The following is a 24,902-nucleotide window of genomic DNA, read 5'->3' on the forward strand; positions in this document are numbered from 1 at the left end:
TGCTGTTTTTGTTGGAAGCCTTTCATTGAATTTTGAAAATATGTACATTTTTTTCATAGAAAAGCAGCTGTAACTCTGAAAATCGATGCGATATAAACTTGGCGTCTTAAACTAAATTGTGAATTTTTGGGATGCTCTAAAAGTGCCCAGATTACTTTATTGTGATGCTCGGAATTCTCACTTTACAAATGGTTACCGTTCTTGCGAATAGGTCAGATTACCCCTTCCTTCCACTCCTTTGGTAGCTGTTCTGACAGATGTGCTTTGGTAGCAGATCCTGACTATCAGCAGGTGCAGACAGGTGACCAAATTTTCGGGCTCATCTTGAAGAGTTCAGCTACGATACCATTCTCACTAGCTGCTTTGTTTGTTTGAGCTGGTGCTTGGCATCCTTAAGGTGATACGCTATCTTTCGTCTCTTGCATCATCATTATCCCCAAAACTTTGACGATGCAAATCTCCAGATCCAGTGCACTGATCTAACTGAAAACTCAGTCGATTGTTCATCACATGTAAGCATACAAACGATCAAATTTTTAGCCCATTTGATGCAGTGGAACTCGAGATTTGCATCTTCGAAGCTTGAGAGCAATTATTGATGATTCTGATGACGCCCCGTAAAGCCTTAACTTTCCTCAGCGTGGGAGTTAAATCATTTCCGCCCTCTGCTACACTGTCGTAGCCATTTCCTCCGTCAACGTAGTGTTCCATACCAACGTTATCTACGCCATTCAGGTGCTCATTAGCGTGGGTCATCGGAACCGTTTTCTCAGATCAAAGCTTTTTTGGTGCCGTTCCGAATCCTGAGTATCTGTGCAAAATTTGAGCTCGATGGGTTGCGTCTACACTTAGCGCATTGCAATTGAAATTTGTATGGGCTGTTGTATGGGAAAACATACTTTTTGCATTTTTGTCATAAGTTGAAAAAGTTTGTCTGAAACTTTTTAACAGATACTGTAAAATGATAGCCTATGATGTTCTGAATAACTTTGTTGAAGACCGCAAAGCGATCCGATGCTTGTGAAAATAGTTATAACCATCGAACCGCATGCATGTGTTTATGTTTTAACATGTAAAGGAATAACAATAGCAACCAAATCAAGTTGTCTCGCCAAGCAATGCCAACGCTATCACTTTTTTCATAAGCATCAGATCACTTCGCAGTCTTCTACAAAGTTTTTCAGGACACCCTAGGCTATGTTTTTACTTTATCGGCTACATGGTTTTAGAAAAATTCGAGCTTGTCATGAGAGAAATGCATAAAAGTGTGTTTTCCCATGTAAAATCCCATACACACTTCAAACGCGATGCGCAAAACGTAGACATAACAGATCGCGCCCAAATTTTGCACACTTATTTGGGTTCTGAAATGGGACCAAAAAAACTTTGATCTGATGGGATACCAATGAATTTTCATTTTTCCATATAAGCGATGACCCACTCTAGTGCTCATAGAAGTGCTAAAAGTTTTTTGTCACAAAGCCCTTTATCATATGCTGATTTATCGACCGTATTCTATTAAGGTGAAACGTCAACAAATCCCATTGCAACTTTGCATACAAACTTTAGAGGCACAAATCTGATGAACGAGGCCTCGAACCAAGCCGCACTTGTTTATCCTGGCTTTGCTCACTTGCAAAAAGAGGCAGCTTTTCCAAATCGAGCGCATTTGTTTACGAATTTTCAAGATTGGTGCTCTTGAAAACGTGAGTAGGGGTCCAAGTCGGCCATTGTGGTAGCCATATTGGTATTCTCTGAAGTTTCTCCTTAATAACTTGATGATTTTGTGGCTATATCGGTCTCTTTCTACTCATAAGTATAAGGGAGTAGAGATCAAAGTGGATAATGAAATGATAGATATGATAGAATTCGCTAGGTAGCGAGCAAGTGTGAAAATTTTAACGAATACATCGAATGCGTGAAACTTCTGCCGTGCGACCTGTGCTTTTAAACAGATCGGCTTGGTTGGTAGTTCATACCACCTTACCAAGACTGGCAAAAGTTTCAGGCACCCGACTGCCTAATGTATTGTTCTGTTTTCATCACAAATTCTATCGATCGGTAGCTTTTTCGGAATTCGCACTCCGTTCATAGAGGTATGTCTATATCGCGGCGTGTTCTTCCTATTAGGTTTTGTTTTCGATCTTATAGGATAGAACACTTTTCTTTTTGAGCCAAACTTTTCATATCATATGCTGATTTATCGACCGTATTCTATTAATAACTTGATGATTTTGTGGCTATATCGGTCTCTTTCTACTCATAAGTATAAGGGAGTAGAGATCAAAGTGGATAATGAAATGATAGATATGATAGAATTCGCTAGGTAGCGAACAAGTGTGAAAATTTTATAGAAGGTGAAATTAGTATGAACTAGGGTATCGCGCCACTTGGGCGGTGGCTTCTATATTCGTCTGTTTCCCACTATAACTCAGTCAATTTTGAACCAATTGACTTGAAATGTTGTACACGGGTAGATACTATACCTATCTCACCACATTCCAAAAGTTGTGTCAATTGGTTCAAATTTGACTGAGTTATAGTGGAAAACAGACGAATATAGAAGCCACCGCCCAAGTGGCGCGATTCCCTAGGTAAATTAGGTATGAACTACCAACCAAGCCGATCTGTTTAAAAGCACAGGTCGCACGGCAGAAGTTTCACGCATTCGATGTATTCGTTCAATACATGACCTACTTGCCTAATTTCACCTTCTATAAAATTTTCACACTTGTTCGCTACCTAGCGAATTCTATCATATCTATCATTTCATTATCCACTTTGATCTCTACTCCCTTATACTTATGAGTAGAAAGAGACCGATATAGCCACAAAATCATCAAGTTACAAAGCCCTTTATATTGAAAATTTGTTCTGCTAATTTTAGCTCTGGGGTGGGGTGCGATGGGTGTTTAACCCTATAACCCCACCCTCCCCGTGGCAACGCCAGTGTTTCGTGTGTTATTGTGTTTGAACCATCGATTTTCAGCGAAATTTTTGTCGCGAACAGTGAAAGGCATCAGCGATAACCAGATTTGAATAAGTTGACCCATCCGGATCACCGTGATAGGTACCACGGGGCCTCATTAGGGACACTTCTGATTTTCAACCTAAACATGTTTTGTGACACACCAATCTTCATGATTTTGAATGACTGAGTCAGAAACAATAGACTGAAGTCTGTATCAATTAATATGGCCACCCCGGAAAATCTATCATAGGTTCCAAGGGGGTGTCATCTGGTATTGGGTTTCTTATTAATGTTTAGACTACTGTGATAATTTGAGAATCCACTGAATCATCATTTCCCAGCGAAATTTCACACTAATCAAACTTATTTTGTTTACCTGTTGTGCATGATGCCGTGCGACGTATCAATCATCATGATTTCGAGAGAATGGAAAAAAATGACTGAAGTATGTATCAACTGATGTGGCCGCTCCGGAACTCCTGGAACAGGTTCAGCGGGGGCCTCTAAAACACAATAGCACACGAAATAATCACTTTTAACCATTTGGCAAAACAGACAACTCCCCCACCCCCCGACCCCAGCACAATCCGGAATTTCTCCGGAATGATTCCGGATAATACATGGCCACTTGAGTATAATAAATTTGCACCAATTTGCAGCATTTTGAAAATGAGTTGTCAGGGGTCGGGTACGTGAAGGTTAATTGAAGGGCTTTCTTTGCATGATTTTAATGTGAGGCAAGCTCAATGATACACTATGCCCGGGCGGTCGAGAAAAAATTCCCTACCGTAACAGGCATCGAACCCGCCGTATCCGGATTGGCGATCCTTAACCACTAGGCTAACTGGAGACCCCAAAAATAAAGCTCCCGGTCCTTATCGCTGCATATTTCGGCCGTTGCGGGATGCGTTAGACTTCTGGTAGAACTTCCGTGTTTCTCAGAAACGACACCGCATTTCTTCACACCACGTTACTCACAGGTGGCGTTTTTTCTCCAGAAAATGACGGTTCTGATGTTTCCGCTTCTGTTTGTAACATTTTCTACATGTTCTACCGGGTTCCTTGCTGCAGCAGACCACCCTCGCTGCGTGTCGGTAACGTACATTGTTGATGGCGGAAAGTTTTGGGTGCAGTTTTACCAAGTTTTATCTTCATCAGGTAGTGTCGGAGGTCTAGAAATAATAAATAATTGAGTGTAGCATCCACCCCTAGCTACACCACTGGCTGTCTGGTACAGCAGTGGAGACAATACAATAAACATCAGTTTACTTACTGACTGCACACCCGGACGGACGCGCGTTTCATTACTACTTATTTACCGTATCACAAGTCTCGGTTATAATTCGTTATTTAGTAATTAGTTTAATCGAACCCAACACTCCAATCGTGTATATATTATGCCTCTCAAGAAAAATCAGAATATGGCGATTATCTGCCTCTTTCTTCTTATATCAGCGCGACAGTCACTAATCATAACAGCGTCACCAGATTTAAAAGTATATAATTCCACTATATGGGGTTTGACAGCAAGAACACTCATTCCACTGAGCTACTCTTGCCGTTCGTCACAAATACATTCGAAAACATCTGTCACTTCGCGAAACCCACGTGCTTTTGTTTTTGGCGGGAACACTTTTTCTTCTGTTTTGCCTTGCGACTGTCATGCGGCGGTATGCCTTGCGAGCGTACGACCGCCGCAGGACTCTAATAAAAGATAAGCGCGACAATAACAGTGGCGACGAGAAGTGGAGTTGTTTCGCGTCCCGGGAAGTGTTAAAAAAGTGCAAGTTTTCCGGTTTGCCAGTGATAAATTGGCGTATTCATCTGCTGTTGGGCGTTTTACTGTGAGCCAGCCCATTCCCCATTCATCCCTTTGCGACGACGCACATTGGTCGGGCTCCATACAAAGGGGCGGCCAAAACTCCCAAAAAACGAAATTGATAATTTTAAACTTTATTTCACCTTATAACAAAGTTAATGTACTGTACTTTTATGATTATTAATTAAAAGAATACTAGCTTTTGTATTTCAATGACATTTTTACTGCCAAAGTGGCCTAAGTCATAAAATTGAAAAATGAATTATTCGAAAAAAGTAAAATAATAATGTTTTGAGAATGGAATATATGTTTTAAGTTATCCAGCATATGAAAGCTTGTTATTGGACTGTTTGAATGCACGTATGATTCAAAATTAATATGTCACAAAACTTTTCAAATTTTCATATATTGTACCTTAGAAATTTTGGGAATTTTTAAGTTAAAAAACGGTTCGTGTCGTCACGTGTCGCCGCAATTTCGAATAGTACATCTTAAACATCATGCTTAGAGCTGCCTAAAAACGTTTAAATATTTTGCAGAAATTTGCAGTTTTTCAAATTAGAGCTTTTTAAAAAAGTCATGTTTTTTCATATATTTTACGTTATTTTTCCATTTTTTACTGAAATAAAATTTATCTTTCCACATTTTTCACACGTTTTGAACAAACTTGATTGGATTTGATCGAAAGATGATCATTTATTTAAATCCGAATTGATTTTCTAACAAAAAACGCAAAAAATATGGAGTTTACTGATTTTCACTGTTTTTGAAATTATTGAAATTACGTAATTTTTGAATACCTCTTTTTAAACACTAAAAACACTATATACCATATCTGGGCAACCTATAACTTCGATTAAACACATAAAAAGAGTTTTGGCCGAACTTTATCTTTTTCCGACCATTGTGCGGCGGAGGGAACAGCAACAGTTTGCGCGGTACTTACACCGCCGGAGTTGGTTTGTTTCATCACTTTGCCCAGGTTTGCTGCAAAAACCGTAAGTTTGTCCCTACGATAAGTGGAAATATACGGAGAAATTGAGTTTTAATTGCATGCACAAAGTGAGTTTCTGAACCATTTTCTTCTGCCTAGCAAGCAAAGAAATTGTGTTTCATTTTGTGTCCGTACAGTGATCTGGCTTTGTGTGTTGTAAACACGAACGACTTTTAGTCGCAGCCGAACATTTTTGTCACGTACGAGTAGTTTGTTTCATCCAACATTGTAGTTTGTCACACAGTGTTGCGTCAAGTTTCCCCGCAACAAAAATTGTTTCGCAGATTGTTGTGCGACATCGTTGCATAGTTTATGCTCAGAGGAAAAAGCAGAAATGAGCCTCTGCATGAATTTGCCCTGTCCTGCTCACTCCCACAGAAAATTTGAAAACACCGCGCACAGTAAAAGTCACATTTGACTTTTACTGTGCGAATTGTTTTCAAGTTTTCTGTGGGAGTGAGCAGTACGCCACATTCGTGCAGAGGCTCATAGTTTATGCTAGTTTTGAGCGACAACAACAGTTTGGTTTGTTTGTTTCACGTTTCGTTGATAAAGTTTGTCGTTGAGTACGATCATTTGAAAACAGTTTGAAAGTTTTCATGTTGACACAGTAACAACATAGTTTGCACTGTGGGTCAAAACTGTTGAAAAATAGGACAAAAAGTTTTCGCAAAAAAGTTTTTAAGTTTTTGCATTTATTTTATCAACTGTTTGTTTTGATCAGTTTTTTTCGATTATTACACTGAAAAAAAAAATCTAGTTTGGTTTTGTGTAATAATTCATCAAATCGTTTTCTAGTTTTCGTCGTTTGTTATTTGCTGTCAGTATGCCGTTAGTGAATCACGTTGAGCCGTACGTGCCCGGTACGATTCCGTTTAGCCAGTACCTGGAGCAGATGGAATGGATCTTCATCGACAACAAGATGGCGGATCCGAATGAACAAAAAGCATCGTTTTTGGCGGCATGCGGCAAGGAAGTCTACAGCGAGTTGAAGCTTCTGTTTCCTGGAAAGGACTTGAAGACAGTGACGTTCAAGGAGATTACTGATGCGTTGAAGAAGCGATACGACAAGACAGAGAGCGACATGATCCAGCGTTACAAGTTTTATCAACGAGTCCAAGGTTCTACCGAAAGTGCGGAGGATTTCATCCTAGCTGTGAAGCTGCAAGCGGTGATGTGTGAGTTTGGCGAGTTCAAGGACATCGCAATCCGCGACAAGCTTGTGTGTGGAATTCGCGACCCGGATGTTCAACAGCGTTTGTTTGATGAGGAAGGTTTGACGCTAGCCAAGGCGGAGAAGATCATCATCAACAGAGAGTTAGCTGGAGCGAACCGAAAGCTAGTTTCTCGTGAATCCGGTCGAGTGAGTGTTTTGAACAGGCTTGGAAAGCGACAAGAGCCAGCAGTTTCACGTGGTGGATACCGTAGTAGGAGTCGGAGCCGTGGAGCAAGCAAGCGGTACAGGAGCCGTAGTCCAGTTTCGTCTAACCGTGGAAATCGTTCTTCATCCCGATCACGGAAGTTTCATTGCAGTTTCTGTGGCAGAGATGGTCACACACGCCGCTTCTGCTACGACCTGAAGAACAAAGACAAGAAATCTGTGAAGTTTGTGGATTCTCCTGCAGAAAAACCGAAGATGACGGAGTACACGAAGAGTTTACGTCGGCGGTTGAACAGATCTGTCTCGGACGATGAGGACATGGAGTGCTTGATGATCTCTTCCATCGGCAAAATCAACGAGCCGTGTTTCCGATCAGTGTTGGTCGAGGGGATTCGTCTGAACATGGAGATAGACTGTGGAGCTGCAGTTTCCGTAGTCAGCAAGGACAACTACGAGGGAGAATTCGCCGATATTCCGATGCAGAAGTGTACGAAGAAATTAGCGGTGATCAACGGAAGTCGTTTGGTGGTCGAAGGACAGATTCCAGTGCAGGTGGAGTTGAACGGACGTCGGAAGTTCGTCAAACTAGTTGTTTTGCGCTGTGGGAGCTCGTTCACACCGTTACTTGGACGAGATTGGCTGGACATCTTTTTCCCAGAATGGAGGAGTGCGTTCGGCAGTAGTTCAAACCTGAATCAGCTGTCGTTGCCGATGTCGGAGGAACGTGTCGTGGACGATATCAAGGGTAAGTTTGCCAATGTTTTTGATAAGTCGTTGTTTACTCCCATCAAAGGTTTTGAGGCGGATCTAGTGTTGAAGAAAGGAGCATCACCGATTTTCAAACGTGCGTATGACGTTCCATTGCGTTTAAAGGACAAGGTTGTTTAACATTTGGACAGTTTGGAGAAAGATGGCGTCATAACACCGATCGATGCAAGCGAGTGGGCATCGCCGGTGATCGTTGTAGTGAAGAAAGACGGTGGTATCAGGATGGTGATCGACTGCAAGGTTTCGATCAACAAGGTGATCATTCCGAACACCTATCCGCTGCCGTTGACACAGGATATGTTTGCTTCACTAGCCGGTGCTAAAGTTTTTTGTTCCTTAGATCTTGCCGGAGCGTATACACAGTTAATGTTGTCGAAAAAGTCTAGGAAAATTATGGTGATTAATACGATCAAAGGTTTGTTTTCGTATAATCGTTTACCACAAGGTGCTTCTTCAAGTGCTGCTATTTTTCAGCGAGTCATGGATCAAGTTTTGCAAGGCATAGACGGAGTTTATTGCTACTTAGACGATGTTTTAATAGCTGGTGAGGATTACGAGGACTGTTTAAGAAAGCTTTACTTGGTTTTGGAACGACTTTCTAAAGCCAACATTAAAGTAAATTTGCAGAAATGCAAATGGTTTGTGACAAGTTTGCCATTTTTGGGTCACATTTTAACCGATAGAGGTTTGTTGCCGTGTCCAGAAAAGGTCGAAACGATTCGGAAAGCTAATGTTCCGAATAACGTCACCGAGTTGAAAGCGTTTCTTGGTTTGATAAATTACTACGGTAAGTTTATCCCAAATCTATCCTCACGTTTAAGCTGTTTGTATCGTTTACTAAAGAAAGACGTTAAGTTTGTCTGGACCGATGAGTGTCATCGAGTGTTTAACGAAAGTAAGCAATGTTTGTTGTCTTCAAAGCTACTTGAGTTTTTTGATCCACAAAAGCCTGTTGTTGTTGTAACAGATGCTAGCAGTTATGGGTTAGGTGGCGTGATTGCTCACAAAATCAATGGAGAAGAGAGGCCCATTTGTTTTACCTCCTTCAGTTTAACTAACTCGCAGAAGTCCTATCCAATTTTACACTTGGAAGCGTTGGCCGTTGTGAGTACCATAAAGAAGTTTCACAAGTTTTTGTTTGGAAAAAAGTTTACTGTGTATACAGATCACAAACCGTTGATCGGCATATTTGGCAAAGAAGGCAAAAATTCGTTGTTCGTAACGCGTCTGCAAAGATATGTAATGGAACTGAATATCTACGATTTCGACATTGTTTACAGACCGTCAGCGAAGATGGGCAATGCAGACTTTTGCTCAAGGTTTCCTTTGCCAGATGAAGTTCCAGTTTCGTTGCAACGAGAGTTTATCAAAAGTTTGAACGTTTACGATGAGTTTCCTTTGGACCATGTTTTAATTGCCAGCGAGTCAAAACAAGATGAGTTTATACAGACAATAGTTTTCTACATGAAGCATGGTTGGCCGAAGAAGTTGGAGCGTAGTTTTTTGGACGTTTATGCACAGCATCAAGATCTTGAACTGGTCGAAGGTTGTTTATTGTACCAGTATCGTGTGTTTATTCCTGCTAGTTTACAAAAGCAGATGTTGAAGCTGTTGCACAAGAATCACTCAGGAATCACCAAGATCAAGCAGATGGCTAGAAGGACAGTTTACTGGTATGGAATGAACAATGACATCGAAAGTTTCGTCAAATCATGTAGTGTGTGTTGCCAGATGAATGCAGTTGCAAAGCCAGTACCAAGTTCCAGTTGGATTCCTACAACAAAACCGTTTACACGTATTCATGCAGACTTCTTCTACTTCGACAACAAGGTTTTCCTGGTCATTGTGGACAGTTTTTCTAAATGGTTGGAAGTTGAGTACATGAAGTTTGGAACAGATGCCAGGAGAGTCATTTCAAAGTTTATGAGCGTGTTCGCTAGGTTTGGGTTACCTGACGTAGTAGTTACAGATGGCGGACCACCGTTTAGTTCGAAAGAGTTTATAGTTTTCTTCGAAAAACATGGAGTGAAGGTGATGAAGAGTCCACCGTACAACCCATCGAGCAACGGACAGGCGGAGCGCATGGTTCGAGTAGTCAAGGAAGGTTTAAAGAAGTTTCTACTGGATCCGGATATGACTGGTTTGAGTACTGAAGACCTGGTTTCGTATTTCTTGTTTGGTTACCGGAATACTTGTTTAGAGGACGGAAGAACATTTCCATCCGAACGTTTGTTTAGTTTTAAGCCGAAGACGCTGTTGGATTTGATCCATCCAAAGAATAGTTTTAAGCATCATTCGACGAAGCCCAAGGAAGTGGATAAGTGTGTTGTACATAGTCCTAAGTTTAAGAAGCATGACTGGATTGACAAGTTGCGTCCTGGAGATATAGTTTACTACAAAAATTTCAGACCTACGGATATCAGACGATGGTTAGAAGCCAAATTTCTCAAACGTATCTCCTCAAATGTCTTTCAGGTTTCTGTTGGAGGAAGAGTTTACTCTGCTCACCGCAATCAGCTCAAGTTGGTTGGCACCCCGAAGCGCCGAGGTTTGGTCTTGGGAAGGAGCGAGAGGATTCAACGAAGAAAACGTACTAGAGAGGACGATGACGAAAGGTTTAGCGACGACGAAGACGAATTTTACGGTTTTCCATCCGAATCTTTTATCTACCGTGACGGAGACGATCGTAACGGGGTCACAGCTCGTGGTCCTGACGCGGAGGTTAGTGTTCCGCGCCGACGAAGTTTGTCACGAGAGGAAGATCAACGAGAATCGTCAAGTTTGCCGCCCGAACAAGTCGAACCGCAGGCCGGCCCGTCAAGTCGTATGCAGAATCGTTCGTCACCATCGAAGAACCGACAGGAGTTGGTCAAGCGTTCTAAGCGACCTAAGCGTCTGAAGAAAGATATTGACTTTGAATATTACTAGTTTCGTTTGTTTATGTTTGTTTGTTTGTTTGAACTGTAACTTGTCATGAAGACATTTAAGCTGAATTAGTTTCCGGTATGCTTGTTTCACCGATTTGCAATTGTTTCGCGGTAGTTAAGTTTAGCCGTTGAATTGAACTGTTTAAAGAGATGCTTACGGCAGTTAAGTTTTGCTGAATACAAAATTGTAAATGTGTTTATAACTAAAAGGGGGAGAACTGTAGCATCCACCCCTAGCTACACCACTGGCTGTCTGGTACAGCAGTGGAGACAATACAATAAACATCAGTTTACTTACTGACTGCACACCCGGACGGACGCGCGTTTCATTACTACTTATTTACCGTATCACAAGTCTCGGTTATAATTCGTTATTTAGTAATTAGTTTAATCGAACCCAACACTCCAATCGTGTATATAACATTGAGGGGTCGCTCAAGAAATAATAAAGCGTTGCTTTATTCCGGATCTTAGTACGGAGCTGAAACGAAACGTCAACTCAAATGGGGCTTGCTGTGCTAAATTTCTTGACCATTCCGGTCACGAAAAAATAATGCACCGAACAAAAATTACTTTTGCGATTCCGTTGGAAGTGCATACCTCGCATCAGCAGGTGGGCGCTGAACTTTCTAATCGTCGGTCTGAATTGCTCCTCCTGGCCTACCTGATCGTTTAGGTCTCCTATGATGATATCGACAACGTGGCTTGGGCAGCGGTCGTACTCGTGTTCGAGCTGCGCGTAGTATGCGTTTTTGTTTAAAATTAAGCTTAAGAGTGTTTTGTTCTTCTACTGTTCAACAATAATTTTGGGTTGATTAACTCTAAACGTTCACACCATGGATCCTGTCCAACACACCTTCTGCAGCGCTACGATACGTAAGCCATACTGATTGAAAAAAAAAAACGATAGAAAAACTTTCGCTTTTCAAATGTTAGTATAGATTCGAGACCAACATTTGAAAAGAGCGAAAGTTTTTTTATCGATTTTTTTTTAAATCAGTGCGGCTCGAAAATGGCAAGACCTACAAAAAAGTGATCTAAGGCTGACTTTTGGAAAATTGTCTGAAAGACAATATATCAAATTGTCTAATAGCACATATAGATCGCAAGATTTGCACTTCGAAGGAAAAAAACTTTTTCTAATTACTTTCTTTTTCATCTGTTTAGCGTGTTTCTCACAAATTTATACAGTGGAGCCAGAATTCCTTCAGAATCCTATAAGTTAAATTTGGTCATGATTAATAAGACTTATTGAATATCTTTGCAATGAAAAAAAATCATCTAGACTACCATTTGAAAATGTGCAAAGCCATCCAATTTCCATTATATGAATCTAACACTATAAAAATAAACAAAACAAGTTGTTGGGATTTGTTCTTTCGTTTTTCAATTTTTCATATAACATTTAAATTCCTTGTTCTGTTTATGCCAATAAAAACTCAGAAGTTATTGTTCAGTGGGCACTTTTTTGAATTTGTATACATACATTTTCACAAAATTATCAATATTAAATATAGATTCGTTTGATTTACAAATCTATCTAATACAAAGTATGTTCTTTAGCATTGGCGTAGCTAGCTTTATCTTTTTTTTTCGCTCACTCTCCTAAACAAACACGAGAAAGGGAAGGATGAAAGAGGGGGCACAGGCCCCCTCTCGCATCCCGCTCTTTCACGCGTTTGTTTAGGAGAGTGAGTAAGGAAAAGGAAAAAGCTAGCTACGCCAATGTTCTTTAGGACTCTTCTATGAATCAGAAAACCAGATCTTGTACACAGAAGTTCCAAAGTTTTGTACCAATTTCCCGATAATTAAATTTCAGCTAAAATGTTTCACACCAAAAGCTGTAAAAATGTTACTCGAAAGAGTCGTAATTGCTCACACGCATGAAACGATCTACAATAAAGTAGTATCAGGTAAACGTCGACTTTTATATAAAGTCTAAATTAAAGGATCGATTCTCATTCCGGGTATACGATATACAAATCAATGCAATGGTAAGCAAAGCAAGCCCTTCATTTAATAGCTTTGAAAGTAGTAAAAGAACACTAAGTTCTTTTCTTAGGATTCTCGAATATACACACTGGAAATAGTAAGCCAGCCCTAAGCTCCATTTGTTAGTTATGTGTGCATTGAAACTATGCTTGTCCTAGTAAATGACGGAGTAGCAACTACAAAATGTACGGTCATCTATGTATATTAGGGTATCGCGCCACTTGGGCGGTGGCTTCTATATTCGTCTGTTTTCAACTATCACTCAGTCAATTTTGAACCAAATGACTTCTCACCGTATTCCAATTGAATCTCATCGTATTCCAAGAAATGTGTCAATCGGTTCAAATTTGACTGAGTTATAGCGGAAAACAGACGAAAATATAAGCCAGCGCCCAAGTAGCGCGATTCCCTACTCCTAGGCTACTCTATCAGTTACAACTTTGCCGAAGACAACATTCAAATCGGACGTCGCAATAATTAGTTATCGATTTTTATCCAACTGGAAAAACTTTAACAGTTATCGTTCAGCTTCCCAGCAGGCAACATTGATGCACATGGCGCCAAAGATAGCACACATAAATCATGGCTACTATGTTTCAAGGCAAACTGCAGTGATGTCCATCGAATAGTGTAACCACCATGATCAAAGATTTTCATTCTGGATAAAAATCAATAACTTATTAATGAAGCGTCCGATTTGAATGTGGTCTTCGGTAGAGTTGAAGCTGATAGAGTAGCGTGGGAGTACCAAGGGCCAACTAACACTCTAGGGCAGTTGAAAAAATGCTACGGTAAAGTGAATGAAAAAAGTCATTTTCCCATAGTAATTCCCATACAAACTTTGAAGAGCTTGTGTATTGTCAATTTTCAAACAAAGGTTATAGAAACATCATAACATCATAATGCAATATGATATAAACTTGATATAATTTTCTAGTCGGGAAGCTTGAAGCCGTATTCAAAGAGCCTTGTAGACCTTTAAATTTACATGAAATGTTAGTCGGGTAGAAACTTGAATCGGTGACCTCATAGGCACAGGTATCAGTATCAACTCCAAATGCATGTTCGGAAATTTGTGCTTATAGACATAGATGAAAAAAGGGTATATAATAATGACTAAACAAGAACATATGATTAATTTTATTTCTATTCTACTCACATAAGCTAAGAATAAACCTACAACATCACTTAGTAATGCATGTTCCACTTTAAAAATTACTTCTAAAACATGTTATCACAAAGTTATCGTAGTAGCTATTCATGAAATTGAACAACAAACAGCACACAATCTACAGAAGAACAAACGAAAAACTTTTTTTTTTTTCACAATACCATCGCTCTTCAGCCGGGAATGTAGATCGGGTTTTGGTCATATTGCTCGTTTGTGAAGACGGTCGAGTCAATCGTCGATATCCGACAGCGAGGCATTAGCTTTCTCAATCGCTCGAACGTAATGGAAGATTTCGATTCATCGTTGGTGAAAATGTAGAAAAAACAGTTGTGGATATCCAGCTTGTACAGATGCTTGAGCTTTTCCGGAAAGCAATCCAGCAGCGAGATTTCCTACGAAGGGAAGAAAAAGATTGTTTTAAATGGAGTAGGTTCATAATTTTGGCTATGTTCTTACCGTCACAATAGTTCTGAGCTCAAGTTTCTGCAGAGTCGGTAATGGAGGGCATTTCATGAAGAGTTCATTCGACACTGACATATCTCGAATGGTCAATGTTTTCAGGAGTGTTAGGTGATCTAGGAATTCGAATGAGTTTGAGGATAGCTCATAGTCAAAATTTAATAGATTCAGAGTTCTCAAGTTTGCGAAAGTTTTGGTGATTTGATGGATGAACTGAGCGTGATTCTTTTGCGAGCTGCTGTAAGTAAGCGTCGTCAGATTGCGAAGATTTGAGCATGGTAACGTGGCGTAATGTTTGTAAGGCATCTGGAGCTCTTCAAGATGGGGTAAATCCAGAAGAATGGGTTCTCCAGCAGTTGAACATCCTCGTAGGTTTAGATAGCGAAGGTTTTTGAAGGCGGAGACAAATTCAACTATTGTCCAATCAAGTATTATGTAATTAACAGAAAGATATTCTAAGTTTTCTGCGTGCGTGAAAACTTTCAAATAGTTGTGCCGAAGCATGTTACATTTGTCCACCACTTCTAGTCTTTTTAGGCCTCGTATTGAATTTATGAACGCTTGAATTTCATGCCAGCAGATGATCGGAGCTCGCGAAACAGTGTATGGTAGATATTTATCATTTTCAATGGAAATGTTCAGCTTCTCCAGGTTTTCGAAGCTGCATGTGAACAGCTGTGCAACCAAGTCTTTGGACTGGAAGGTAACCGTTAACTCTTTCAGCTGATGACTAACTGCATACAACAGCTGGCTATCACTTGGATATCTTATCACTAAGTCCAACGAACGGAGATTTGGAGTTTGAAGATGGCACGGTGTGTTTTGATAAAACGATAGTTTCAATATTTCCAAGGTCTCGTTTTCAAGAAGCAGCTCTTTTTTCAATGTTTTAAAACCCTCGTTGGCTAAGATGTTCAAACGCTTCAGTTGTTTGAGCTTTGGTAGATTCACTATCACTAAGTTGCAGAGTTGCTCATGATCGGATCTTAGGAATAGATCAACACACTCAACGACCGCCTCGCCACTTGGGAAGGCCTCGTTTATTGTCGATAGGAGTTCGTCTGTATCCAGCATGGGGCTTGAGTGAAATTCTATGTTTCTTTGAGTATTGACGAGACCGACTTCAACTCCTGAGAAGAATTGCACTTTAGTATAGTTGTACAGGACCAACTTGGACTGACGCAGATAGCGATCTGAATTGATGATTCCATTCCAACGACGACATACCAGAGAGGCACGCTTTCGATCATTCCACGTGAGAAAGTCGAATATACAGCAAAGCACCTAAAACAAATCTATCAGTACAAATATGCTTCTACTGGGAAAACACCATACCTCGCTGGGAAAACAATTGATCTCCATTGGCTCGATCACTGGCACCTTACGTGAGCACAGTCAAAGTGAAAATGAGGCAGCATGTGCTCATTCGCGTAGTGCTAACGAACTGGACGGGTTCCCGATAGTAAACATGCTGAAATGTCTTTGAATCGATTGGGCGATAACAGGCACTAGTTGTGATTATTTCGCTGGTGTTTACAAACAAAAATAACTTTTGATAGGCTGAACCCAGGAAAACAGATAAGTTGACCATGACCGTGCAACAGGTAATCAACAAACATAGCCAGACTACGATTAGTTCACTCATGTACCACCACGTTGAGTTGGTAACGTCTGGCGCTTGCTGCGTAGATGTTGAATTACGGTAACGGTACCTAACGGTGCGTTCATGAGAGTGCCTGCTGCTTAGGTATTTAAGTTTCATAGCCTTCACTAACACTAAGTCAACGAGTAACATTAACTAGGGTTTGTGACACCTTATGGCCAGTGAGCAGTGACTCTTTATTCCACTACAACTCATTCATTTTCAAACCACATGAAATTTCCAGAGATAGCATGTACCGTGATTTTGGCCGAAATTGATCGACTTGAGGGCATCTTTCGTAGTTTTCGTTCATCGCCCTTTGTTTCCTTGACCGGAATGGTCAAGAGATTTTGCACACCAAGCTCCATTTGATTCCTTCTCAGCTCCGTACTGTGGCAAGAAAAAAGAGAGGTGTGCTTTAGAATTTGGAATACATACGAACAATATATTTTTTTTAAAGTTTGTAAATCGATCAACTAGTTTCGTCGTTACGGCTATTTTCAAAAATACAATATCGAGATGATAACGTTTAAAATTTCGCGCTATGCCTTGTCCTTGTGAAGGTTGCTCGCTACAATGGGCTGTAATTTCTAGTGCTACAATCGTTATAAGATATGAATTGTGTATTGTCTAGTTAAAACGGTTGGTAAGCATTTTATCAGCACTCACAAAGTCACTGTATCGACTTATCAATTTCGTCTGCAAATTGACAAAGTAGTAACAGTTTTAGTTGCGTTGATTGCTGATATCTACCAACGTAAACATTTTAAAGCGTTGCATTGAAAGCCTAAAACTGTGGTGGGTGATTTCACCCGATATTACGGTACCACTGGATCCAAGCTAATGTTGCACGTTTTCCACTTTTATGCGTGTATAACTAGAAAATTAAACCAAATATAACTCTTTTAGAACATTTCTGTGGCCCTGAGAAGGGCCGTTTTTGTCAGATTGTTTCTTGCAGGCAACACCTTTACTTGGAGCTGGTGTACTTGGTAACAGCCTTGGTACCCTCCGAGACGGCGTGCTTGGCCAATTCTCCTGGCAACAACAGACGCACAGCGGTCTGGATTTCGCGGGATGTGATAGTCGAGCGCTTGTTGTAGTGAGCCAGACGGGATGCCTCAGCAGCGATCCGTTCGAAGATGTCGTTGACGAAGCTGTTCATGATGCTCATGGCCTTCGACGAAACACCGGTATCAGGGTGGACCTGCTTTAGCACCTTGTAGATATAGATGGCGTAGCTTTCCTTCCTGCGTTGCTTCTTCTTCTTCTTGTCTCCCTTGACAACGCTCTTCTGAGCCTTGCCGGACTTCTTGGCGGCCTTTCCACTGGTCTTCGGTGCCATTTTCGTACGACTGTATACTCTGGAATCGAGAAACGAATGATTCTACCCAGGCGATTGCCTGCTCTTTTATACCCCTAGAATAGTAACGGACACTCAGCCCCTTTTCTGCATTACGTATACCTACTACTCTTTTGTCCATCCCTGTATTGGAGTCGTGTACCATAACGAATGTATAAAATAAACGTGAATATTCGTTTTCCCATCAGCACTGTTTCGTATATCGTATCGTTAGCACCCGTTCTACACATCACTATCATAATGTCTGGCCGTGGCAAAGGAGGAAAAGTTAAGGGAAAGGCAAAGTCCCGCTCGAATCGCGCCGGTTTGCAATTCCCAGTCGGTCGTATTCATCGTCTGCTCAGGAAGGGTAATTATGCAGAGCGCGTTGGTGCCGGTGCTCCAGTCTATCTGGCAGCCGTGATGGAATATCTGGCTGCTGAAGTGCTTGAACTGGCAGGAAATGCTGCCCGTGATAACAAGAAGACCCGTATTATCCCACGTCATCTACAGTTGGCCATCCGCAACGACGAGGAATTGAACAAGCTTCTGTCTGGAGTGACCATCGCACAGGGTGGCGTACTGCCTAACATTCAGGCAGTGCTGTTGCCCAAGAAAACCGAAAAGAAGGCCTAAATCATCTATCGACATCGTTGCAACAAAAACCGTCCTTATCAGGACGACCATAGATATTGAGTGAAAGAGTTATTTTGGAAAGTAATTTTATAAAGGTGCTGTGTTGATGAAAATATCTAGTGATGACCCAACTAACAATCACTCATTTAACAGGCACCATTATGACGAATTAATTCAGCATAATGTTGAATAACATTTGAATTATTTTCACGTACAACCTATGTTCGGGTTTTGTTCACACAAATTTGGAGAAGTTATAAAGCATCATGTTGTGCACCAATTTTATGTGATATGTGATTTTTTGTTGTTCAAAACGTTTTACAAATGTACAAGAAAGTTGTTATTCAGCTTTGACAAAAATGACTGAAAATAAAAAAAAGCAAAAATTTTGAACTCTCACGAGAGTAATTATTTGCTCTCATGTTGAGAACACCTATTATGAAATAAGAATTACATATAAAATTACCTAAATCCGGATTAGAACTCGAGACCTGTCAATCGCCAGCCGCATGCCTTCCTATCTGCGCCATCCTAGAGATGGTGAGATGCAGCACCCGAAGCAAAACATAATCTTCCCATGACTCAATAATGATCACTCCTGAACTTGTGTTCAGCAGTGGTGAATTAGCACAGCACGTGCTAATCAACTGAACAACGCCTTATGCTTCAACAGCTGTTCAGCCCAAAACACGTGTTTTCCATTCTGATTTCGCTGTCAGTATTTTTATCGCACGGTGAGAAAACTTGTATCGAATGCGGCCAAAAAGTGTTGGTCCTTATTGAAGATATTGTTTCCAGACGAACTAATTGCGATATGAATATTTTTTTTATTTTTATTATTAAATATCGATCTTTAAAAATGTATGACAATATGTGATGCGGTATGGTCTTAGACGTGGTGCATTCACAGCATCTGTTCAGGTTATCTACTCATGCTCAGTCGAAGATCTGTTAAGCATTTTTTATTTATGTTTTTGTCATGGAATCTTGATATTATGTTCAATAAATAGTGCATAAGGATGTTTAGGGATACTTGAAATTTGTCAATTTCTGAATGCTGTTTGATTATCTAGGTGATTGTGGGAACGATATTCAGCACTGAAATGTCGAATGCATAGACCCAAGCGTCTCATACAATCGAACTAAAAAAATAATAATCAAGGTACAATATATCTTGTTACCTACTAATAATAATAAATAATTGCCTCATTTTTACGTTGATTACGTCTCTTGGCACTCAATGCTAAACTAAATAAGTTTGTGGTTAAACTACATGATTCTATTCTGTTTTATTTTATGTGATTCGTTTAAAATTTTGGTTCTTTAACTCTTCAGGACGCGCGCTGTTGTATAAAGTACAACACTACCAAAAATCCTCGCTCGTCGTATACAGCGTGAGCGCGGTCCAGTTTCGGTTGCTTGATGGCGCGCGTCCTAAATTGTCTAAACAGTTTTAGCCATGATTTATCCCATAATCCGAACAAAGTTGCGAGTCAAACTATGACGGGCTGAAGGCGTTTATTTGACAAGTGAAAAGTATATTGTTCAGGAGCATATGCTTATCGATACATCAGCTTGATAAGATGCAGACAAATGTTTTGTTAAACTCTTTTGTTAAAGAATCAATGCTTGTCGAATAAATTTCTTGTTAAACTTTTGAAAAGTGTTTTAATTTATCATTGTTGATACCGATGAGGAAAGTCGAACATTGACTATTTTCTCAAATGAAAAATCATTTAAACAGTTACGTATTGAGCATAATTTTAGTTCAGCTATCATTACCATTATTAAGCAACAATTCAGCAAGCTTGCTTGTTTGTGACTTGCAATTGTTAGTTGGGGATTTACTACCTACTTTCAAATGTTTGGTTTCCGCTTCGTGCACGACTAGCACAACTCATAATGAGTCATTTTTATGGTTTTGGTGCCAAATGTTGGAAAAATGTATAAATTTCAATCTCAAAAGGCTGATTTTAAAGTTTTACAGCAACTTACATACACATCGTTGAACTCGATTGAACACACACATAATACGTGTCAGGGTTTAACGATGACAAAAATAAGAAAGAACAAAGCGAGGTGAAATTGAAGAAATGGCTTGAAATATTTCAAGAAATGACGTGTGTTATGCGAAGAATCATAAACACTTTAAGGACTGTTACTAATTTATTTAGGTAAATTATCCCTCCAGAAAAGAGCAAAATCGTAAAGATAAATCCTATTAATACGCACCCCATCAAGAATATGAGTTCTGAATCACTAACTGTTAACGTCATAGCACAAGTACGAAACATGAAGAATATACCTCAATAATTACCCATACATCTAATTTGAAAAACACCCTTAATTATATTGCCCAGGGGAAGGGTAAACTCATAGCGTCGGGATACCACTTCAGCCATTTTGAATAACGAACTTTTCTGGCATTTGAATGAGGGAGCTAACTGAAAACAAATTGCATCGTTGAAAGGAAATTAAGATTTCAAATTGAGTGCAACACATTCAATTGTGCGTTTGAATTACCCTGTTTTTGATGAAATTATCTAAATGTGATGCATGTTACTTGTAAAAACTGTCGTATGTGTGTGTTTCCGATGATTGACAATTAAACCAACGTTATTCAGTTTGTTTTGATTAAACAAACAATATAAGCCAAAGTATGTAAAAGTTGTTACAACAACGAACCGTATTTTAATTCCTTTCTTACTAAGCTTTTGCATTTGGACCAATAATACTAATAAGGGGAAATAAACTTATAACTCTTTCTAGAAGTATAGTTGTGGCCCTGAGAAGGGCCGTTTGGTTTTGGTCAAAATTGTGTTCTGAGATCACGAGAGTCACTGAACTTAAGCACGTTCACCACGGATACGACGTGCCAGCTGGATGTCCTTTGGCATAATCGTGACACGCTTGGCATGGATGGCGCACAGATTGGTATCTTCAAACAATCCAACCAGATAGGCTTCGCTGGCTTCCTGCAGAGCCATAACGGCCGAGCTCTGGAAGCGCAGATCAGTTTTGAAGTCCTGGGCGATTTCACGGACCAGGCGTTGGAAAGGCAACTTGCGGATCAACAGCTCGGTGGACTTCTGATAACGACGAATCTCACGCAGGGCAACAGTTCCTGGCCGGTAGCGATGAGGCTTTTTCACTCCTCCGGTGGCTGGGGCACTCTTGCGAGCTGCTTTGGTGGCCAACTGTTTGCGTGGAGCCTTTCCTCCAGTAGACTTACGAGCGGTCTGCTTTGTACGAGCCATTGCTGGTTGATTGTTAACTGAACACGATCGAATAAAGACTGAAAATGATGCCTGAACGGCAATGCGGGTTGCTTTTATACTGTCTCTCGAGTCTGGATAGATGCAGATTGGTATAGGTAGGCGAGAGAGAGCAAAAAGAAAATTCAACCGTCGTTTTACAGTATAAATTAGGGTGCAAGCATCTGAACAGGCATCAGTTTGATTTCATTCGTTCGAGTCGGCACAACGCACATTATCCCAAGTAAGCAGCAATGACTGGCCGCGGCAAAGGAGGAAAAGGTCTTGGAAAAGGTGGCGCCAAGCGTCATCGCAAAGTTCTACGTGATAACATCCAGGGTATCACAAAGCCCGCCATTCGTCGTCTGGCTCGGCGTGGTGGAGTCAAGCGTATCTCCGGTCTGATCTACGAGGAAACTCGTGGCGTGCTGAAAGTGTTCCTGGAAAACGTGATCCGTGACGCCGTCACCTACACTGAACATGCCAAGCGCAAGACCGTCACCGCTATGGATGTTGTGTATGCTCTGAAGCGCCAGGGACGTACTCTGTACGGTTTCGGAGGTTAAGCTGTGTCAGCAACAGAAATTTTCAAAACAAAACAGCCCTTCTCAGGGCTACAAGCCGTATTCCTTAAAAGAGTTTTCCATTTAATTTTCTTGTTGTATCCTTGTTTCAAAAACTAGGTTACTAGTTATGCGATTTTTTGAGATTATTTTTATACCTCTACAATACACTAGAAAATCAATTGCTTTGATTTCCGAAAACATGAGAACGCATTATGATTCGGCCTTTGAATTCGTTAAGGACAAACGTCTTGAAATTTCGTTTCAAAAGTGCATTAGAACTTCAGATGCATAAATTTCAAGAAGCAAGCTTTAAACAACACTACATTTTATTATTCTGTTCTTGTTCACTTGTAATATGCCTAAAATAAGAAGATCAGGTGCACTGGTTTTGTTCACGAAAATATTTGTGCCCTCGAAAACGTGAGTAGGTGCCAAAGTCGTCCATTGTGGTGGCCATTTTGGGATTCTAACAAGTCTGTCCTTAAAGGATACATTTCGTTGGCCGTTACTGCTAGCATATCCAATAATAAGTTACACACCAAGTTGCAGCCTTAAGGGCACGGTATAAATTCAATCTCATATGAGAGTTTGATGGAACAGAAGTTATATAATCTAATTTTTAGTGTTTGGACTCTTTTGCAGTATTTTACGCTAAGCAAAGAAATAATTGACCTTTCAATTTGAATCGGACCTGTCAATTTCAACTATCTGTCAGACATGGTTGTTACCTAAGACCACACTTCATCCTCTTAATGCTGAAATTAAATAACTTTTTTTGCAAGTGTTTCAAAAGAGGAAGGTTATGCATTGTAATACTGGGTTTCATACTAGATAGCAAGGTCCGTTTTTATATGAAACAAAACGACGTCGCATTGAATCTATCATTCAAAACTCAATACATGTACCAGTTAAGAAGAAATGTGAAATTCAAATTTATGACTAGAAGACATTAAATATCAGGATCAGGAATCATTTTCAACTTATAACTCTTTAGTGAGATCATGCTGGTAGTCCTGAAAAGGACTGTTTTTTGTACGATTTTCCACTTACGGCGTTGAACCCACGCTTACTTCTTGCTCTTAGCAGCTGCTTTTTTCGGAGCAGGTTTCTTAGCTGGAGCAGCCTTTTTCGGCTTGGGAGTCTTGGGCTTCTTGGCAGCAGCTTTCGATGGTTTGGTAGCCTTTTGCTTGGGAGCAGCAGCCTTCTTCACTGTTCCGGCTTTCTTGGCGGCCTTGGCACCGGCTGCTTTGGCCTTCTTCTCACCAGCTGGTTTCTTGGCAGCAGGCTTCTTGGCCTTTTTCTCACCAGTGGCTTTCTTCGCAGCTGGCTTCTTGGCAGCCTTCTTTTTCTCACCTGAAGCCTTCTTGGGCTTCTTCTCAGCTGCAGCCTTCTTGTCCTTCAGCTTGAACGATCCGGAAGCACCGGTTCCCTTGGTCTGAACGTAGGTGCCCTTCTCGACGCCAGCTTTCAGAGCCTTCCTGATGAAAATGGACAACTTGGCCACGTCGCACTTGTAATTGGCCCCGATGTACTTCTTGACGGCCTGCAGTGAAGATCCCTTCCGTTCCTTCAGATTCTTGAGAGCGGCCAAGACCATTTCGTTCGCTGGTGGATGAGTGGCTGGCTTTTTTGGCTTCTTGGTGTCTCCTTTGGCGGCTTTGGTCTTCTTCGGGGCCTTGGCTGGCGAGGCAGCAGCTGGGGCCACGGCGGCAACTTCGGTGGTGGTTTCAGTCATCTTGATTGAAACTGGATTTAGTTTCACTCGAGCGTTGAATAAAACGAATGTGTATGAAATCAAGAACTGCATGAGCCTCAATGTTGATGTCTGTGTTAGGAACGCATGATATTAAAAGAAAATTTACGGGAAATAAATTATTTGGAAAACTATTGACAAACAATTACTTAAACACAATTTATACAAACAGTACATCTAATAATTACACCAATTAAATTCCGAGACTATAACTTTAATGTTAGGCTTTCGATTTTGTTTAATATTATACATGTTCGGTTTTTAAAATTGGTTCATACTCATGATTCAATGTGAGATCTCTTTCATAGTCAATTAACATTTTTTGAAAAATATCATAAAATACGTATTAAAACAATTTAGAAGAATAAGTTATCAATTTGAACCAATAGTAGAATAGTTTCCCTACTGAAGGCAAAGTAGATTTTATTTAAAATTATGGTTTTTAATGCATAAATAAATGCTGAAGTTTCCCTGCTTTCAGTACGCTACTCTTGCTAGTGTAGTTCAACTTACTTTATTCTTGTACCTACAAACAAATTTATATTGAAAATAGTAAAGTAATCTAGAACAAACATACTTGCATGACTAGAAGATTTACTCGTTTTCTTTCATCAGTAAATGAAAGATATTGGAATCTTTATTATCATTTTTCAATTATGGGAATTGAATCGAAATATGAAAGGATTTGTAGATAAGCCATTTCATGCTGGACAATGGACATAGCATAACAATAGTTTTTAATTTTCTGCCAAAAGTTTTGTAACGCATATCGGAACATATTTATGTGACATAGAAATTCGAATAGCTTCCATCCTTTGGTATCAAATCCTAAAAATTTTATTATTAGAGCTGTGCCTTCTTGAATGAAACCTACGATTGTCGTCAATTGAATTAACTTAAAACTTGGAAAACTATTTCTCAACAGTTATTTGGCAGCCTAAGTTTTTTAGAACAAGTGGTGAATTTTTAGAACAGATGTTTGAAATTTAGGGTACTCGAGTCTCCCTCGGGATGTTCTATTTATTCATTTAATTCACCAATAATAATAAATGAACTATCGTGGATTATTGACGTATTCTCAATACTTCTATATTACGATTTTTTAATTTGATTATCCATTATTTCTGTGTCCATGTTTATGCAATATTTATATTCTGTAATCATCGGGTAAGTTAGTCAGGAGTAGTACTCTGACTCCCTGACTCAGATAGCTTTACGTATCTCAAG

At 40.1% G+C, this 24,902-nt stretch overlaps 6 protein-coding genes across 6 annotated transcripts; 2 read left to right on the forward strand and 4 right to left on the reverse strand.

Moving 5' to 3' along the window:
* Positions 1-13,957: 13,957 nt before the first annotated feature.
* LOC109431252 (uncharacterized) lies at positions 13,958-16,253 on the reverse strand. The gene is made up of 3 exons (XM_019707480.3): positions 15,818-16,253; positions 14,480-15,766; positions 13,958-14,415 (listed from the first exon to the last, which is right to left on the reverse strand). Exons 1-3 carry the CDS (start codon positions 15,842-15,844, stop codon positions 14,194-14,196), a joined length of 1,536 nt encoding a protein of 511 aa, XP_019563025.1. The 5' UTR covers positions 15,845-16,253; the 3' UTR covers positions 13,958-14,193.
* A 784-nt stretch (positions 16,254-17,037) lies between these two features.
* LOC115264613 (histone H2B) lies at positions 17,038-17,506 on the reverse strand. Its single transcript, XM_029868487.2, has one exon. The coding sequence runs from the start codon at positions 17,467-17,469 to the stop codon at positions 17,095-17,097; it is 375 nt and encodes a 124-aa protein (XP_029724347.1). The 5' UTR covers positions 17,470-17,506; the 3' UTR covers positions 17,038-17,094.
* Positions 17,507-17,659: 153 nt separating this feature from the next.
* LOC115264612 (histone H2A) lies at positions 17,660-18,114 on the forward strand. The gene has a single exon (XM_029868486.2). It carries the CDS (start codon positions 17,728-17,730, stop codon positions 18,100-18,102), a length of 375 nt encoding a protein of 124 aa, XP_029724346.1. The 5' UTR covers positions 17,660-17,727; the 3' UTR covers positions 18,103-18,114.
* Positions 18,115-20,939: 2,825 nt separating this feature from the next.
* LOC134291667 (histone H3) lies at positions 20,940-21,398 on the reverse strand. The gene has a single exon (XM_062859703.1). It carries the CDS (start codon positions 21,357-21,359, stop codon positions 20,949-20,951), a length of 411 nt encoding a protein of 136 aa, XP_062715687.1. The 5' UTR covers positions 21,360-21,398; the 3' UTR covers positions 20,940-20,948.
* Positions 21,399-21,544: 146 nt separating this feature from the next.
* Positions 21,545-21,974, forward strand: LOC115264614 (histone H4). Its single transcript, XM_029868489.2, has one exon. It carries the CDS (start codon positions 21,611-21,613, stop codon positions 21,920-21,922), a length of 312 nt encoding a protein of 103 aa, XP_029724349.1. The 5' UTR covers positions 21,545-21,610; the 3' UTR covers positions 21,923-21,974.
* Positions 21,975-22,861: 887 nt separating this feature from the next.
* LOC115264611 (histone H1-like) lies at positions 22,862-23,684 on the reverse strand. The gene has a single exon (XM_029868485.2). It carries the CDS (start codon positions 23,655-23,657, stop codon positions 22,989-22,991), a length of 669 nt encoding a protein of 222 aa, XP_029724345.1. The 5' UTR covers positions 23,658-23,684; the 3' UTR covers positions 22,862-22,988.
* Between the last annotated feature and the right edge of the window lie 1,218 nt (positions 23,685-24,902).

Source organism: Aedes albopictus, chromosome 3 (assembly GCF_035046485.1).
Source record: "Aedes albopictus strain Foshan chromosome 3, AalbF5, whole genome shotgun sequence".
Classification (NCBI taxonomy): Eukaryota; Metazoa; Arthropoda; class Insecta; order Diptera; family Culicidae; genus Aedes; species Aedes albopictus.

Coding starts and splice junctions, on each gene's coding strand:
- LOC134291667 (XM_062859703.1), bottom strand. CDS start 21,359: ATGGCTCGTACAAAGCAGACCGCTCGTAAGTCTACTGGAGGAAAGGCT.
- LOC115264613 (XM_029868487.2), bottom strand. CDS start 17,469: ATGGCACCGAAGACCAGTGGAAAGGCCGCCAAGAAGTCCGGCAAGGCT.
- LOC115264612 (XM_029868486.2), top strand. CDS start 17,728: ATGTCTGGCCGTGGCAAAGGAGGAAAAGTTAAGGGAAAGGCAAAGTCC.
- LOC115264614 (XM_029868489.2), top strand. CDS start 21,611: ATGACTGGCCGCGGCAAAGGAGGAAAAGGTCTTGGAAAAGGTGGCGCC.
- LOC115264611 (XM_029868485.2), bottom strand. CDS start 23,657: ATGACTGAAACCACCACCGAAGTTGCCGCCGTGGCCCCAGCTGCTGCC.
- LOC109431252 (XM_019707480.3), bottom strand. CDS start 15,844: ATGGAGATCAATTGTTTTCCCAGCGAG. Junction 15,767..15,817: donor TCAATTGTTTTCCCAGCGAG/GTATGGTGTTTT, acceptor GATTTGTTTTAG/GTGCTTTGCTGTATATTCGA. Junction 14,416..14,479: donor AGCTCAGAACTATTGTGACG/GTAAGAACATAG, acceptor TTCCCTTCGTAG/GAAATCTCGCTGCTGGATTG.